At 44.8% G+C, this 16659-nt stretch overlaps 1 protein-coding gene across 1 annotated transcript in view; it reads left to right on the top strand.

Moving 5' to 3' along the window:
* LOC135193198 (neuronal acetylcholine receptor subunit alpha-7-like) overlaps window positions 1-16659 on the top strand; it is a 106591-nt gene that overhangs the window by 88224 nt on the left and 1708 nt on the right. The window contains exon 9 of the mRNA XM_064176742.1: window positions 5367-5476. Coding sequence (XP_064032812.1) covers window positions 5367-5476 — 110 coding nt within the window. The remainder of the gene's footprint in view (window positions 1-5366; window positions 5477-16659) is intronic.

The following is a 16659-nucleotide window of genomic DNA, read 5'->3' as shown; positions in this document are numbered from 1 at the left end:
GGGTGGGTGGGGCAGGTAACAGCAAACCATCACAACCTGAAAGGAGGTTGGAGGGAGGCAGACGTTAGTCTCTTCTCCCTTCTCTCTAGTAACAAGTCACAGGATGAGTTAAGTGGCCCAAGTTGTGCCAGGGGAGGTTTAGATCAGATTTTAGATAAATCTTTTTCACTGAAAGGGATATGAAACACTGAAATAGGCTGCCCATGGAGATATCTGACTTCCTGTCTCTGGAGGTGTTTAAAAGGTTCATAGAGGTTCCTGCTAGGGGCTGTGGTTTAGCAGCAGACAATGGCAGGACTTGATGACCCTAAAGGTCTGTTCTAAACAAAATGATTCTATGGTTCTGTGCCCATAAGAAATTATTTATCCTTTAAAAATGCAGGATGACTCTTCCCTCATGCCTTTTCTCTCAGTTCCCCAAGAAATTTCTCTTCCACTTGTCTGGGTTGTCCTTTTGGACTTTGTGAAGGGGTGTACAAGGTCTGTCTTTCTCCACCTTGCCCCACCTCCAAGTCCCGGCAAAGATACTCTTAGGATGCTTAGTGATACCTGTCCAGTCCTATGGACTTCAACAGTTTCAGATGTCACAATCAATCCCTGATCCCATCCTCACCCACTGTTGGTGTCTGGTTTTGTCCTTGACCTAGGTCTCTAAGCACAGAGATATAAGAGTTCTTGGTAGTGAAAAATGAGGCAAAGCACACAGGTACTTGGCATTATCTCCATCCATTGTCACTAAAACATTCAGCAGCATGTCTATGATGTCCTTGCTCACCTTTTTACTGTCTGCCTAGGAACTATTCCAGTTACCATTTACTGACTTGGCAGTCTCAAATCTAGATCTTTAACATTCCTAACATGAGCCCTAGCTCTCACATAATGCTTCCAAACTTTCCTTTTGCAGCCTATCCTTGCTTCTTACATCCCACTCTTTCCTGCACTGCAGCTCCACCATCAGCACGGTTTAGCCATTATCACAGAATCATAGAATCAGCCAGGTTGGAAGAGACCTCCAAGATCATCCACTCCAATCTAGCACCCAGCCCTATCCAGGTAACTAGACCATGGCACCAAGTGCTTCATTCAGTCTTTTCTTGAACACTCCCAGGGACGGTGCCTCCACCACCTCCCTGGGCAGCCCATTCCAATGCCAATCACTCTCTCTGTGAAGAACTTCCTCCTAACATCCAGCCTAGACTTCCCCCAGCACAACTTGAGACTGTGTCCCCTTGTTCTGTTGCTGGTTGTTTGGGAGAAGAGACCAACCCCCACCTGGCTTCTGGTGTGTTTGTTTGTATCTCAGGTTAATAGAAGGAACTTTTGTTTTACTTGGAGCTGCTGTACTTTAAGCCCTCACAGTTTTCTTGTGCTGCTTCCACAGTTTTCTTGTGCTGCTTTGTCTTTCAAAGGTTCCCAGCTAATAGCTCCCTGAAGAATGAGAAATCTGCTCACTGGAAGTCCAAGGTCTATAATCTGCAGTTCTCATTCTTCAGTCCCTTCATGGTACTGACTGCCACTCTTTTGTAATAATTACAGCCTTGGTTAGTTTTTCCTCACTATTGAAGAGCAGAGCTAGCTCTGCACCACCTCTGTTTAGCCCTTGCATTTCTGATGCACTTCTCAACTGCTTGTGTTATACCAAGTTACCTTTTCAACAGGTCCAAGCCCTCATAACAACCAGGATACAGAAGCTTCCCTCAGTTGCTTTAGGAAGGCTTCATTGCCATGATCGTGTGGTCCCTAACACACTCCTGCCACAGCATCACTCTCATTGGATTCTTTACTGAATTTGATCCCCAAGCTCTCACAGAGCTTTCATTCATTCAATAAAGGATCTCATCACAGCCAAGTGGTTCTTTCATATAGAGGGCAACCCAAGTTGCCTTCTATGTTCTGTTTCCCCTTAAGAGTTGTACATGGTAGTTACAGGTTCATGACCACATGCAGAGTTCCAGTTGCCCCTGCATGTTTCCAGGCTTCATTCTCTTGTTCATGCTGAAGATGAGCCCCTCTATGCTGTTTCACAATTTTTCATGGTTTTCTTGCTCTAGTCTCCCAACACCATTTTCTTTCAACTTTTGTCCACCATTTCTCCATTTGGCCTCCCTTTCACAGTTTTCTTAGGTTAAAAAGCTTCTCCTAATTCATTGCTTAACTCCAGATTGGCTGGGGAAAATTGCTCATCCATGTGGCTTCTGCACCCAAGAAGCCTCTGTTTAGCAAGTCCTCAAAACTGGTTTTACATGATCTTGACCTCTGAAAACCTATCCTTATTCTAACAGAATAGTACAGCATAATCGATCTATAGGTGATCCCAAGTTAAATATTTTAGCTATTGAACTGAATACACCAGTTGATGATCACAGTTTGGTTGGAAAAGACCTGTAAGTCCATCCATAAACCAGCAGCACCATGGTCATCAAACCAGTGTGATCTGGTCCAGCTGAAAATCCTCAGGAATTCATGTAAGGAAAAGCAGGACACTTGGAAAGCTTGTTCAGTTTTTGGAGAAATAGTTGGGTCAGCATCAGGTTACAAGAATAAACAAACCTTCTGCAGCATATGGTTTGTAAAAGGATGCAAGTAATTTGGTCTTTAGGTAGAAAGACTCATTGCTGGTCTGCAGAAAAGCCACTGCTGTTGGCCATAGAATCATAGAATCAACCAGGTTGGAAGAGACCTCCAAGATCATCCAGTCCAACCTAGCACCCAGCCCTACCCAATCAACCAGACCATGGCACTAAGTGCCTCAGACAGGCTTTTCTTGAACACCTCCAGGGATGGCAACTCCACCACCTCCCTGGACAGCCAACTCCAATGCCAATCACTCTCTCTGCCAACAACTTCCTCCTAACATCCAGCCTAGACCTCCCCTGGCACAACTTGAGACTGTGTCCTCTTGTTCTGTTGCTGGTTGCCTGGGAGAAAGAGACTAACACCCACTTGGCTACAACCTTCCTTCAGGTAGTTGTTGTGATGGTTTGGGTGTTCCCTGCCCCCCCACACTTTGGAAATCACCCAGACTAGCCTCAGACAGCTCTGGAAATTGAATGCTTATACTTACAGCTTAGCACAATACACAAGCAGATATTTACAGTATATACAGTTATAGACAGAAATAGACAAGGTAAAATGTAATACAGAAACACAACAGCCCTCCCAGAAACCTGAGTCCCCAGGAGGGGCTCCCAACTGCCCCTTCACATTCCCCCTACCCCTCTCAACCTTACCCCAGTCCCAAGGAATAATAGAGGTTTGGCCAGGGGGTTAGGAAATGAAGTGGATTAGTCCAAAATGGAGGGTGAGGTTAGAGAAAGAGATGCAGTTCGGAGCTCCCCATCAGGAGTAGTTGTGACTTATCTATGTTTTCGTTCTTCTTCTTGTATCTCTCAGGAAGCCTATGAGTGAAGTAGACATCACCAGTGTTTTCCTTTCACAGCCTGTAATATAGTTCTCACCAAAACATTCTAGCTAGCTTCAAACTAGCACAGTTGTAGACAGCAATGAGGTCTGCCCTGAGCCTCCTGTTCTCCAGGATGCGCAGCCCCAACTCCCTCAGCCTCTCCTCATAGGGTTTGTGATCAGGCCCCTCACCAGCTTTGTTGCCCTTCTCTGGACATGTTCCATATTTGAGAGAGAAGGTCTGAAAACACAACTCAACACACTTTAGAAATCTGCATTGTATTCTCAGGGTCTGTTTTTTAAAAACAAGTATGCATCCACACCTACCTGGACCTGGATGAATACTCCCAACCTTTGCCAGTACAAACTACTAGTGCCTAACATGGTTTGCCTCCTACATTTCTTTGCCTTCTGACTTTTGTCTTCAAACTATGAATTGCAGCAGCATAGGAAATTCTCACAGATGCTGTTTGGAATGTCTTTTATGGGAGACCAAAGGAAAGCTGATGTTAAGACACCAAGAAAAGAGGTCTGATTCTTCTCAGATGAGGCCACTCTCCTTTAACTTCAACTTCCAATTGCATTGTGAAGCACCTCTTAGCCTAAACAGGTGACAAGGAGGCAGGTGGGGGCAGGATACTTCCTTTTTTTCTATTTTTCTGCAAAGTGGTTCCCCCATTCTTTGGTATATTCTCTACATTCTCTGTTTTTTTGTAAAGCTGTGCTGAGCAGAGACTCTCACTCTGCATATGCAGCTGCCCCCTCAATTGACTCCCATTTCAGTGTACCTACTGACTGTTGTGTTAAAACATGTTAAGAACAAGCCATCTTCTTTTCTCTAAAGAGCAAGTGATAAAACCTGAATAGAAATAGCAGCAGACTGCTTAACACCTTTGGAAATGAAGGCACTGATGCTCCTCTACACTGTAGTGTGATGGGTAGAGCTTTGCTTCCCACGGTGATCCAGACCTCGTTTGTGCCAAGAAACATCTCAATTGTGCAAACTAAGTGATTGCATTTGTTCCCTGCACTCACTCAGCTTTCGCGGGATTTGCATTCACATCAGTAAGTATTTACCCCTGGCCCAGCAGGTTCTCTGCACCTCATCTTCTGCAGAAGAGCCTATCTTTTTGGAGGGAACAAGGTGTCCTCAAAGCCTCATTTCCATCAACATGTGTGTGCAAAGTAAGGTGTAACAGTCATTCAGAAGATGAATTCTGCCCTTCTGCAAAGTCATCTGCAGTGCCAGAGAAAGGAAAAGTCTAGGAATGAGAGCAAAGATACCTCTGTTTCTATTTAAAGCAGTAGCTAGCTGTACTGCCACTTAGAAGGTACATTTGCAAGTTCATTTCTGTCTTTCAGAGTTTTGATTTCTTTCCTTTATGGCAGGCTTAAATTTAGCACTCAGCAAGGGTACAGCATGCTTTCACAGGAACCACAGGAATTGTTCTTGAAGGCTGAGAAGGGTGCTAAAAAGAAATGCCTAACTCCTTGTGAGCAGTGATGGGGCAAGGTGAGAGGTCTAATGACACCTCCTTAGGGAGTCCAGTGACACCATGAGGACAGCATTTCCCATCAGCATCTCTACTGGTGCTATGGGATATCCGTGACTGAGGATGCTGGTGTTCAGTGGATCTGGTCTGGTCAGCTTTTCACTGTCCTGGCAGAAGTCATGGAAGTGGTCCTTAGCAAGTTGCCCTTCCTTCTTCTCATGGAACAAAATCCAAGCACTTTACACCTTTCACTGGTTCTGGCCATTCCCTAGCTGGAGAAGAGGGAGCTGAACATGTACACTGAAAACTTCAAAGGCTTCAAATGCTTCAGTGCAGAGGACCAGAGAAGGGTGTGTTTGGATGTGATGCAGTGCTTCTCAAATATAGCTCCTGAAAGCACAGTCAAGCAGTATTATTTGCCTATTGTTTGCTTTTTAGCCCCTCCTAACTAAGTTTTCCTTTTACTTACAGCTCAGTATTTTGCTAGTATCATGGTCATTGTTGGTCTGTCTGTGGTGGTAACAGTCCTGGTTCTGCAGTTTCATCATCACGACCCACAAGCAGGAAAGATGCCCAAATGGGTAAGCAGCTTTGTTGGTAAATATTCAACAGCCTACAGAAAGAAAATCAGATCTGAAAAGTAGAGTAACTTAGTTGTAGATGAGGGGCAGCTTTTCTGAAGAGTCAGCTACAGACAGTATGCTTGACACTTGTGTTTGTTATTGAAGGGAAAGAACAAACACAGGAAATTTGGGGTTCTGTTAAAAATGCTATGCATTATCACCATTATATAACAATAATAATAATAATAATAATAATAATAATAATAATAATAACAACAACAACAACAACAATTATTATTTGTTGTTGTTGTTGTTGTTGTTGTTGTTGTTGTTAGACTCACAATGTGTAGTTAAGTCATAGCTGCATAACCTTGCAGACCATTCACTTTGCAAGTGCTGACCACTTGGGCAATACCTTTGATTTCTTATCCAGCAGGCACCAGTACTGCTAAAGTGTGACATTTAGAACCACTGAGCATTTAGTTTCCTCTGCTGAGCAGTTTATCTGGCTTATTTCCTTACAGAGATTCTCACTGCGGCTCATTACAGAGCTGTAATCACCCAAAACAAAAACTGGAAGTGAACCCAGTCTACTTCTGTCTTGCAACTATTCCAATTTATGGACTGGATCTCTCAGTTTCTGAAGATCAGGAATCCCAATACCTGAGTCCAGTGAGGGTGTTGAATACTGAACCCAGATATGATTTTCAGAGCTTGGAGCTCACTGCTACTGCACCACCAGCAGAAACAGAAAGGCAACACTATTGGCCTTGATCTACCTGTAGTGGTGTACCCTCTGGATTTCTCTGGCTTGGAAATCTGCCTTCTGTTGAAGCCACATCCGTTTGTCTGTGTGGAAGAAGTTTTGTCTGTTGCTGTCTGACCAATTCTCAGTGTGTTCGTTTGAAGTATTAGTCCTTTATCTACAGCAACAGAGTCTCTGCTTACTGAGATCTGACTTTCAGGAGGAATAAATTTGCTTTAGATTTTGCAGTTAAAAGAAAATTGTGCCTTTTCCCCCCACCCCCTTCTTCCCCTGAGAATAGATTTTAGAGTAGGCAAGCTGTGCTTTGTGTTTGCAAAAAGAAAAGGAATGAAAGCAGAAGCAGATACAAACAGCTACTGTCAATTACCCACCCACCTGAGTTTCACCAAAGTCTGACTGTACAGCATCCTCTGGCATCTCGTTCACCATGTTTGTCATGCAGGACAATTATCCTGATGTTATGTTGAACGTCACATGGCTACCAATGTCTGCCTGGCACAGCACAGCTTTCTAATTTTAGCTCTCCAAAAATAAAATAAAGCATTAATGCAAATTAAATTAAAAAAAAAAAAAAGAGAAAAAAAAAAGAAAAAAAGAAGGGAAAAAAATCCAGCACCATTGAAGCGTACCAAAAATTATTTCTTACAGTGTAATATCATTTACAGTATCACAGTATCACCAAGGTTGGAAGAGACCTCACAGATCATCAAGTCCAACCCTTTACCACAGTGCCCAAGGCTAGACCATGGCACCAAGTTTAGAATTAACTTACTTTCAAGACAACAGAGCAGATGAGTTCTGAATTAATACAGAATCATAGAATCATGGAATGTTAAGTTTTGGAAGGGACCTTGAAAGATCTTCTAGTCCACTCTCCCTGCCAGAGCAGAATCACCTAGATTAGGTCACAGAGGAATGTATCCAGGCAAGTTGTGAATGTCTTCAGAGAAGGAGACTCCACAACTTTTCTGGGCAGCCTGTTCCAGTGTTCTGTCACCCTCACAGTGAAAAAGTACTTCCCTATGTTTTCTCGAGGATATTGTTCAGTGGCCTGATCATACAATCATAGAATCAACCAAGTTGGAAGAGACTTCCAAGATCATCCAGTCCAACCTAGCACCAGCCCTATCCAGTCAACCAGACCATGGCACTGAGTGCCCAATCCAGGCTTTTCTTGAATACCCCCAGGGATGGAAAATCCACCGCCTCCCTGGGCAGCCAACTCCAATGCCAAACACTCTCTTTGGAAACAACTTCCTCCTAACATCCAGCCTAGACCTCCCTCGGCACAACTTGAGGCTGTGTCCCCTTATTCTGTTGCTGGTTGCCTAGGAGAGGAGACCAACCCCCATGTGGCTACAACCTCCCTTCAGCTAGTTGTAGACAGCAATGAGGTCACTCCTGAGCCTCCTGGAGAAAAGGAGGCTCAGGGATGCTCAGGGGGCCTGGAGCACAGCCCTGTGAGGAGAGGCTGAAGGAGATGGGGATGTTCAGCCTGGAGAAGAGGAGGCTCAGGGCAGACTTCACTGCTGTCTACAACTACCTGAAGGAAAGTTGTAGCCAGGTGGGGTTTGTCTATTCTCCCAGGCACCCAGCAACAGAACAAGAGGACACAGCCTCAAGCTGTGTCAGGGTAGTCTTAAGCTGGATATTAGGAAGTTCTTCACATTAATAGTGATTGGCACTGGAATGGGCTGCCCAGGAAGGTGGTGGAATCACCACCCCCGTAGATGTTTAAAAAGATGCTGCATATGGCACTTAGTGCCATGGTTTAGTGAATTAGCAGGTGTTAGTTGATAGGTTGGACTTGATGATTTTGAAGGTCTTTTGCAACCTGATTAATTCTGTGATTCTGTAACCCCCACAAAAGTGGGCATTATTCCTCTACAAAGCATGGATGAGGCTCAGCTGTTAGGGATGTGTGTCAAAGTCTCAATTCAATTCATTTTTTTCCCTGTCCATCCACAGCAGGTATTTCTTACCTTGAAAGATTTTTCCTTGCTAAAACACATGAATCCAAAAATGCACCATCTGTAGAAAGAAAGGAATTGCTTACCTGAAACTTGTTCTGTGCAATTCCAGCCCCAGACTATACTCCTACTGTCTGCTTACTCCCTGCACTCTCCTCATCCTGGCAAAGATAGACATCTGTTTACCACAAATATCTAACCCCGATTAACCACATAGTTACAAGAGTATCAATAGAGCAGGAGTTCTCATCTCCTCCTTAAATGAAATTAGCTGCTGGATTAAGTTGAAGGGGAAGGCACTCAGCTTGTGTCAGAACAGCTTGAGGCCTTAGAATATTTATTCAGTTTCATTGTCTATATACCTTCACAGAATCACAGAATAGCAGGAGTTGGACAGGACCTCTGAAGATTGTTGAGTCCAGCTTCCCTGCCAGAGCAGGATGACCTAAAAGAGATCATATAGGAAGATGTCCAGGTCAGCCTTGGAAGTTTCCAGAGAGGGAGACTCCATCACCTCTCTGGGTAGCCTGTTTCAGTGGTCTGCCCCCTCAAAGTAAAGAAGTTCATTCTCACGTTTAGGTTGAACTCACTATATTCAATTTTATGCCCATTACCTCTTGACTTGTGACTGGGAACCACTGAGAAGGGTCTGCCCCCATCTTCCTGATACCTACCCCTTAGATGTTTCTAAACATTACTAAGACAATCCACTCAGCCTTCTCTTTTTCAAGCTAAACAGAACCCACTCTCTCAGACCCTCTCCTCAGATATGTTCCAGTCCACTAATCATCTTTGTGTCCCTGCACTGAACTCTCTTCAGTAGTTCTTGGTCCTTTTTGACCTGAGGTGCCCAGAGCCAGACACAATACTTCAGGTGAGGTCTCATGAATGCACAGTAGAGGAGGAGCTGACCTTCCTGTGATCTACTAGCCACTCTATACACTATTTTTCAGTAGTCCTGTCTAACCAGTGAGGCTCTGGTGGACTAGAGGTTAGTGTGTGTGACACCCACCTGCAAGAAAGGCTGGAAAGAGGATCTGGGAAGCTACAGTCCTGTCAGTCTGACCTTAGTGCTGGGAAAAGTCATGGAGCAGATCATAGCAAGTGCCATCATGTGTCCTAGGTGGAAAGTCAAGATAATTTGGCCCAGTCGACATGAATGAGTTTATGAAGGTCAAGCCAAATCCTGTTTGACCAATGTGACCTCCTTCTATGACAAGGTAACCAGCCTGGTGGATAAGGGAAAGGATGTTGATGTTATCTACATTAAGTACAGCATCCACCTGGAGAAAACAACTGCTTGTGGCTTAGATTGGCTCATGGGATAAAGAACTGTATGAAAGGCCAGGCCCAAAGTATTTTGGTGAATGCAGTTGTCAGCCTGTCACAAGTGGTGTTCCTCAGGCCTCAGCACTGGCACCAGTTCTGTTCAGCATTGAGTGCACCCTCAGTAAAACTGCAGATGACACTAAACTCTGTGGGATTGTTGATCTGCTTGAGGGTAGGAAGGCTCTGGAGAAGGATTTGGGCAGGCTGGATCATTGGGCAAAGGTCAGTTGTATGAAGTCTAAAAGGATCAAGTGCTGCATCCTGCACTTAAGTCACAACAACCCCACACAATGCTACAGGCTTGGCACAGAGTGGTTGGAAAACTACTTGACAGAAAAGCACCTAGGGGGTGTTGGTTCACAGATGGCTGAACGTAAGCCAACAATGTGCCCAGGTGGTCAAGAAGGCCATCAACATCCTGGCCTGTGTCAGGAACAGTGTGGCCAGAAGGATTAGGGATGTGATTGTGCCTCTGTATTCAATGCTGGTGAGGCTGCACCTAAAAAACTGTGTTCAGTTTTGGGCCCCTCACTATAGGAAAGATACTGAGTTGCTGAAGCATGTACAGAGTACAGCAATAAAGCTTCTGAAGGGTCTAGAGAACAAGTCTTATAAGGAGCAGCTGAGGGGAGTTCAGTTGTTTAGTCTGGAGGCTGAAGGAAAACCTCATTGCTGTCTATAACTATCTGAAAGAGTTGGTCTCTTCTCTCTAGTGTCAGGTGATAGAATGAGAGGAAATGGCCTCAAGGTATGCCAGAGGAGGTTTAGATTGGGTATTAGAAAATGTATTTTTTACTGAAAGAGTAGTCAGGCATTGAGGAGGCTGCCCAAGGAGGTGGTGGAGTCACATTCCTGGAAATGTTCAAGACATGTGTGGACACTGCACTTCAGAACATGGTTTAACGACCATAGTGGTCTTAGGTTGATGATTGGAGGTGATGATCTTATAGTTCTTTTCCAATTGAAATGATTCTATGAGTCTATAGGTGTAAGAGGGAGGAGATGCTAGTATTTAGACTCTCTAGGTGTTCATTCTTCCCTTACTGAACTTTTGAGAACACTATCCTCCTTTATATCAAACCTGATGACTTGTTAAGCTAATTTTTTTTTTTTTTCAAGAGGGGAATTTAAATCTGAGGTGTTCAGTCAGGGCATTTGTTGACTACTTAGCTGAGAAATGAGAGCTGCTGCCTGCTTGGCACTTTTGATAACATCTGCTGAGCTATCATGGAAAATGCACTAAAGAAGATCCAGCTAAGGAGCAGCCTGGAAGTGGGTAACATCAAGTGTGGTTTACAGCTCCATCACCCTACCTCTACTGACCACCAACACTACTTTACAGGCAAGAGATATGGAGAGACCAAACACAGAGTGAGGAAATAAAAAAATGACTTGGGTTGGGAGGGACCCTTCTACATCACTTTGTCCAAGCCCCCTGCAGTAAGCATGGACATCTTTAACTAGATCAGTTTGCTCAGGGCCCCATTAAGCTTGACCCTGACTGTCTCCAGGGATGAAGCCTCCTCTATCTCTCTCGTTAACTTGTTGAAGTATTCCATAACCCTCACTGTAGAAAACCTTCCTCCTGATTTCCAGAGTTGTGTGAGGAAAGACAAGAGAACTCTGGATTTTTGCTTTACCTACATGAGGTTTGTTACATTTCAGCCTTTTCTTTTGTTATGCTTTAAATCTGGACAAGCACAGATTCGCTCGGGTCTTGATGCCTCCTCTTGGGAGAGCTTTAATGGAAGAGTTTTCTCTCTGGACTAGGTCAGGCAGGCTGACTGTGATGGAAATTAGTAATACAGCTGTGTTATTGTTAGGGGAGGGCCTTTTAGGGAAGGATCACAGTAGGGCTAGCCTGTTGATCACGGGATGTTAGGTGTTGGAAGGTACCCAAAGAGAATCATCAAGTCCAACCCCCCTGCCACAGCAAGACCATACAATCTAGCTCAAGTCACACAGGACTGTGGCCAGAGAGGCCTTGAAAGGCTCCAGAGAAGAAGACTCCACAGCTTCTCTGGGAAGCCTGTGCCAGTGCTCTGTGACTCTTACGATAAATAAGTTCCCTGTTCTGTTCCTCCGTTGCTGCAGCTTATATGCATTGCTTCTTGTCCTATCCCAGGGAGCAAGTGATCAGAGCCTGTTCCCCCCTCCTGACCCTCAGCCCTCAGATAGTTCTAAACATTTATCAAATCCCCCCTCACTCTTCTCTTCTCCAGACTGAAACAGAGATGTGATAATGCAGATGAGAACAGGAGCTCATACCATCTGTCTTGGCTTCAGAGAGTGGACAGAAATAATTGCTATTTTACTCTCAAAGGCAATAAAATAAAAATGCTCTTGCTGAATTGGAGAGGAATACAGAAAAGTGTATTTAAAGAAGTACGGGAAAAAATACAGAATACATGAATCTTTGACACCTCATACATGAGAACTTGTCCCAACCAAGCTAAACCATACAACCCCAATACTCAGTTACTTCCCTCCCCATTGTCTCCCCTTAGACCCAAACAGGCCTGATTGTGCAGCAAGAAATTCACTGTGGCCTTGAAGGCTGCAGGCAGGTTACTCCCCCATGGGTTTACAAGATAAGGACTCACTGAGAGCTGAAGGAAGACAGAGAAAAGAGAGAGATTTGGCTTTGCTGCCCATATGAAAAGTGATAGCAGGATTGTGGGATTAAGTAACAAAATAAGTATTTCTGGGGTCAACTTCCTGGACTCCTCTGTTCCTCCTGGAGAATTCTGTGGCTTTCTTAAGGGCATCTGTGCCAAACCACCACACCATCATGCCTGAGATGTTTCCCAACAGCCCTACACTGCAGCCTGAATTGATTGGTATGAGAAAAAGTGATTAGTAACCGAATGTCTGCATTTTCAAAGAAACAAGGCATTTTGAATTCTGAGCAAGCAAAAAGCTGTATTGATTGTCTTCTGTGTATTTATATTTGTCTAGGAAATTATATTTTTTCCGCTGTATTTATAAATGTCATTTCCCAAGGGAGTGGGAAATTTCTTTGTTTTGAAAGAAAAAGTACCATACCCATAGAACAGGGATTTTTCAACTCACATCTCCTTACAGAGCTAAGGCAGGCACAGGAACATTTTCTAATAAGTCTGCCTGGATTAATATTTTGGAATCTTACAGATGTGGAGAATCTATTTTTTATTCTCCTTTCCACTGATACTGATGAAATATTACTAGTAATTGGGACCTTTATTTTGTTCTGTGGTTTTCCATTGTAAGTCCACAAGCAGTTTCAGGGGACATTGTAATCAGGTAAAGCTCAGCTACATGCTGCTGCTACCTTATAGTTTCCTAATGGTTTGTGGTGGTCATGGAGGAAATAATGAAATATTGAAATCATAGAATCATAGAATCAACCAGGTTGGAAGACACCTCCAAGATCATCCAGTCCAACCTAGCACCCAGCCCTATCCAATCAACTAGACCATGGCACTAAGTGCCTCAGCCAGGCTTTTCTTGAACACTTCCAGGGACGGTGCCTCCACCACCTCCCTGGGCAGCCCATTCCAATGCCAATCACTCTCTCTGGGAAGAACTTCCTCCTAACATCCAGCCTATACCTCCCCTGGCACAACTTGAGACTGTGTCCCCTTGTTCTGTTGCTGGTTGTCTGGGAGAAGAGGTCACCCCCCACCTGGCTACAATGTCCCATCAGGTAGTTGTAGACAGCAATGAGGTCACCCCTGAGTGTCCTCTTCTCCAGGCTAAACAACCCCAGCTCCCTCAGCCTCTCCTCATAGGATTTGTGCTCCGGGCCCCTCACCAGCTTTGTTGCCCTTCTCTGGACATGTTCCAGCACCTCAACATCCTTCTTGAATTGAGGGTCCCAGAATTGGACACAGTACTCAAGGTGTGGTCTGACCAGTGCTGAGTACAGGGGCAGAATAACCTCCCTTGACCTACTGGCCACACTGTTCCTGATGCAGGCCAGGATGCCATTAGCTCTCAATAAAAGCAGGATAAAATGAAGAACAGGGAAATGGTCTTTCAGGATAAAGAGTAAAAGATTCATGAGTAGGAGAGAAGCAGAAAGGCTCACAGAAAACCTCACGGGGCTGTGACAAAGAGGAGCTCACACTGCAGAATTTAAAAACATTGGTTTGGGCTTCTGGTATTATTATTCCCATTTGTTGGTAATTCATTCCTCCTCCTGTGCTAGTTTGAAGCTAGCTAGAATGTTTTGGTGAGAAGAACTAGATTACAGGCTGTGAAAGGAAAACAGTGGTGATGTCTACTTTGCTCATAGGCTTGCTGAGATGCATAAGAATAAAAGAAAAACATAGATAAGGGAGTCCCCTGTTGCTTCTGCTGGGGGACTGGCTGATCTGCATCTAACTCTCTAACCTCACCCTCCATTTTGGACTAATCCATTTTGCTTCCTAACCTCTTGGCCATACCTCTATTCTTCTTTAGGACTGGGGTAAGGTTGAGAGGGGCAGGTGGAAGGTGCAGGGGTGGTTGAGAGCCCCTCCTGAGGACTCAGGTTTCTGGGAGGGGAGTTATGTTTCTGTGTTACCTTTTACCTTGTCTATTTCTGTCTATAACTGTATATACTGTAAATATCTGCTTGTATATTGTGCTGGCTGTAAATATAAGCTTCATTCATATTTCCAGAGCTGGCTGAGTCTAGTCTGGGTGATTTCAGCAGCAACTCAAAGTGCTAGCGATCGTTTTCCCATCCCTGCACCTATGTTGTGCACTAACTAAAACAAACTTGGAGGCTAAGTGTGGTCTGGAGTCAAACATGGCCAAAGTGACTGGAGTGTTGAGTTGGTCTCTCTTCTAGGCCATATGGGAGAGGGAGAGACACCAGGCTTACACCAGTGTGATGCATAATGGTCAATCCATTTACTGGAGCTAAGTGTGATACCTATAGAGTGGAGTTGAGTACAGGGGAGTGTACTTTTGATAGGCTTACAAAGCAGAAATGGGCTGTCCACACACAGAGGCAGACCTGACCAACCACCCCCCTTAATCCCCCTTTGCAGCAGCTTAGCCACAACACTGCTTGTTCCCAGGGCTGAGCAGCCAGCCCTCACAGCACAGCTCAGCTACAGATAGCAGCTTCTCTGCCAGCCTCCCAAGGCCACTTTTCTGCAGCTGTGCCTCCTTATCAGAATGACCTAAGTTTGTTCAGTCACTCTGCCTGTTCTTTTCACTTCAGTTCTGCTCAAACCCCAACACTGGAGAAGTACTGGACTAGGAATTTTGGGCCAAAGCTCAGAATCACAGAATCACAGAAACATCCAGGTTGGAAAAGACCTTCAGGATTGTCAATGCCAACCTGGAACCCTACTCTGCAAGATTCACCTTAAACCATATCGCTAAGTATATCCCACATCCAAACGACTCTTAAACACATCCAGGGTTGGTAACTCAGCCACCTCCTTGGGCAGCTCATTCCATTCCCTGACCACTCTCTTGGTGAAAAACTTTATCCTAATGTTCAATCTAAACCTTCCCAGTCTCAGTCTCAGGCCATTCCCCTTTTTCTGTCTCCAGTTATCTCTCAGAAGAGAGTAGCAGCAGCCTCTCCACAGAGCTTCCTTTAGGTAGCTGTAGACAGCAATTAGGTCTCCCTTCAGCCTCCTCTTCCTCAACTAACCATTCCCAGTTCCCTCAGTCACTCCTCATAAGATTTATTCTCTAGGCTTTTCACCAGTTTTATTGCCCTCCTCTGGACCCACTCCAGCACCTCCACATCTCTCTTGTATTGCAGTGCCTGAAACTGAACACAATACTCAAGATGTGGCCTCACCAAAGCTGAGTCCAAGGGGATAATCACCTCCCTACTCCTTCTGGCCACAGCATTTTTAATCCAAGCTGGGATGCCATTGGCCTTCTTGGCCACCTGGGCACAATACTGGCTCATATTCAGCTGTGAAACTAAAGTTTATCTCCATTCTCTCCTGAACACCAAGTTATCTCCCTTAGAAGTATAATGATAAAGTCATTAAAGAGGACACCTGTCTTCCCTGAAGGATTCTCACAAGCGCATTGCAAATGTTTATTCTGTATACATAATACCTGATGGACTTTATGCCCTGTGAGGTTGTGGAGTCTTCTCTGGAGGGGATTCCACACCCATCTGGACATTGTGGTCCTGGACAGTTGTCTGTGGGTACTCCTTGGTGAGAAGGGGTTGGACTGGATGGCCTCTAGGGGTCCTTTCCAATCTTTGCCATGCTGAAATTCTGTGATACTGTGTTGGGAACCACTGACAGCCCTTCAGTGGTTTGGGTGGAAGCACACAGCTGTTGAATGGGATATTTGCTCTTACTTTCCAGCTACCCTGACCACAGAGCTGGGGCTGCGGTTGGAAGCTTTCAGCACTGTATGGGAAATAGGAATCAATGAAAAAAAAAATCCCATCCTTATATCAAGAGACAAGGAAAATGCCCTGGCTTGGTTTTCAAGGAAGATTCCTGTCTGTCCAGGGTGGAGGGCACCCTAGCCAAGGTTGACGTATATACCGAAGTTCAGGCTGCAAGAATCCCTGCAGACAGAGATATCCAGACTGCAGGCTGGGCTCAGTGCTCATGTAGTACAGCCAGCAATGACTGGCAGGATCCTGGAGGTCTCAGTAGATGTCCCCAAAAGCTGCAGGTTGTGGTAAAGCTTTTCAGGCAAGACCACAATGACAAGGGTAACATAAGCAGGAAAACAATAACTTCACCTCCATGTGCACCCCCCAGCATCCTTCTATCCTTGTTCTTTACCCTCTGCCTGCTGGACTGATGGTCCATATACCCTAACTTGGTTCCTTTTAGATTCTCCACTCATCCCTTTGCCCAGGATGAGAGGTTAAAGACCTCAGCATGAGACCTCCAAATGGCAAGTGTAGCAGTAAGATCAATCTGCTCTTAGTTACAGATGGCCCTGCTCATTGCAGGAGGGCAGGTCAAGATGATCTCTCCAGCCCAAACAAGTCTAAATGGTTAATTACAAGATTTTACTGATTTGATTTGCTGTCCTCCACAGAAGATGCTACTACACAAGGTTTCACAGCCTTTTTACTGTCTTGGACAGAAATTAACATAATAAGAACTCAGACTCAGACTTCTGACAAGATATAGGAAGTTCAAGTAATTGGGAGAAAATGCTGG

This window comes from Pogoniulus pusillus, chromosome Z (genome assembly GCF_015220805.1).
Source record: "Pogoniulus pusillus isolate bPogPus1 chromosome Z, bPogPus1.pri, whole genome shotgun sequence".
NCBI lineage: Eukaryota > Metazoa > Chordata > Aves > Piciformes > Lybiidae > Pogoniulus > Pogoniulus pusillus.
This window is presented reverse-complemented; position numbering and strand designations above follow the sequence as displayed.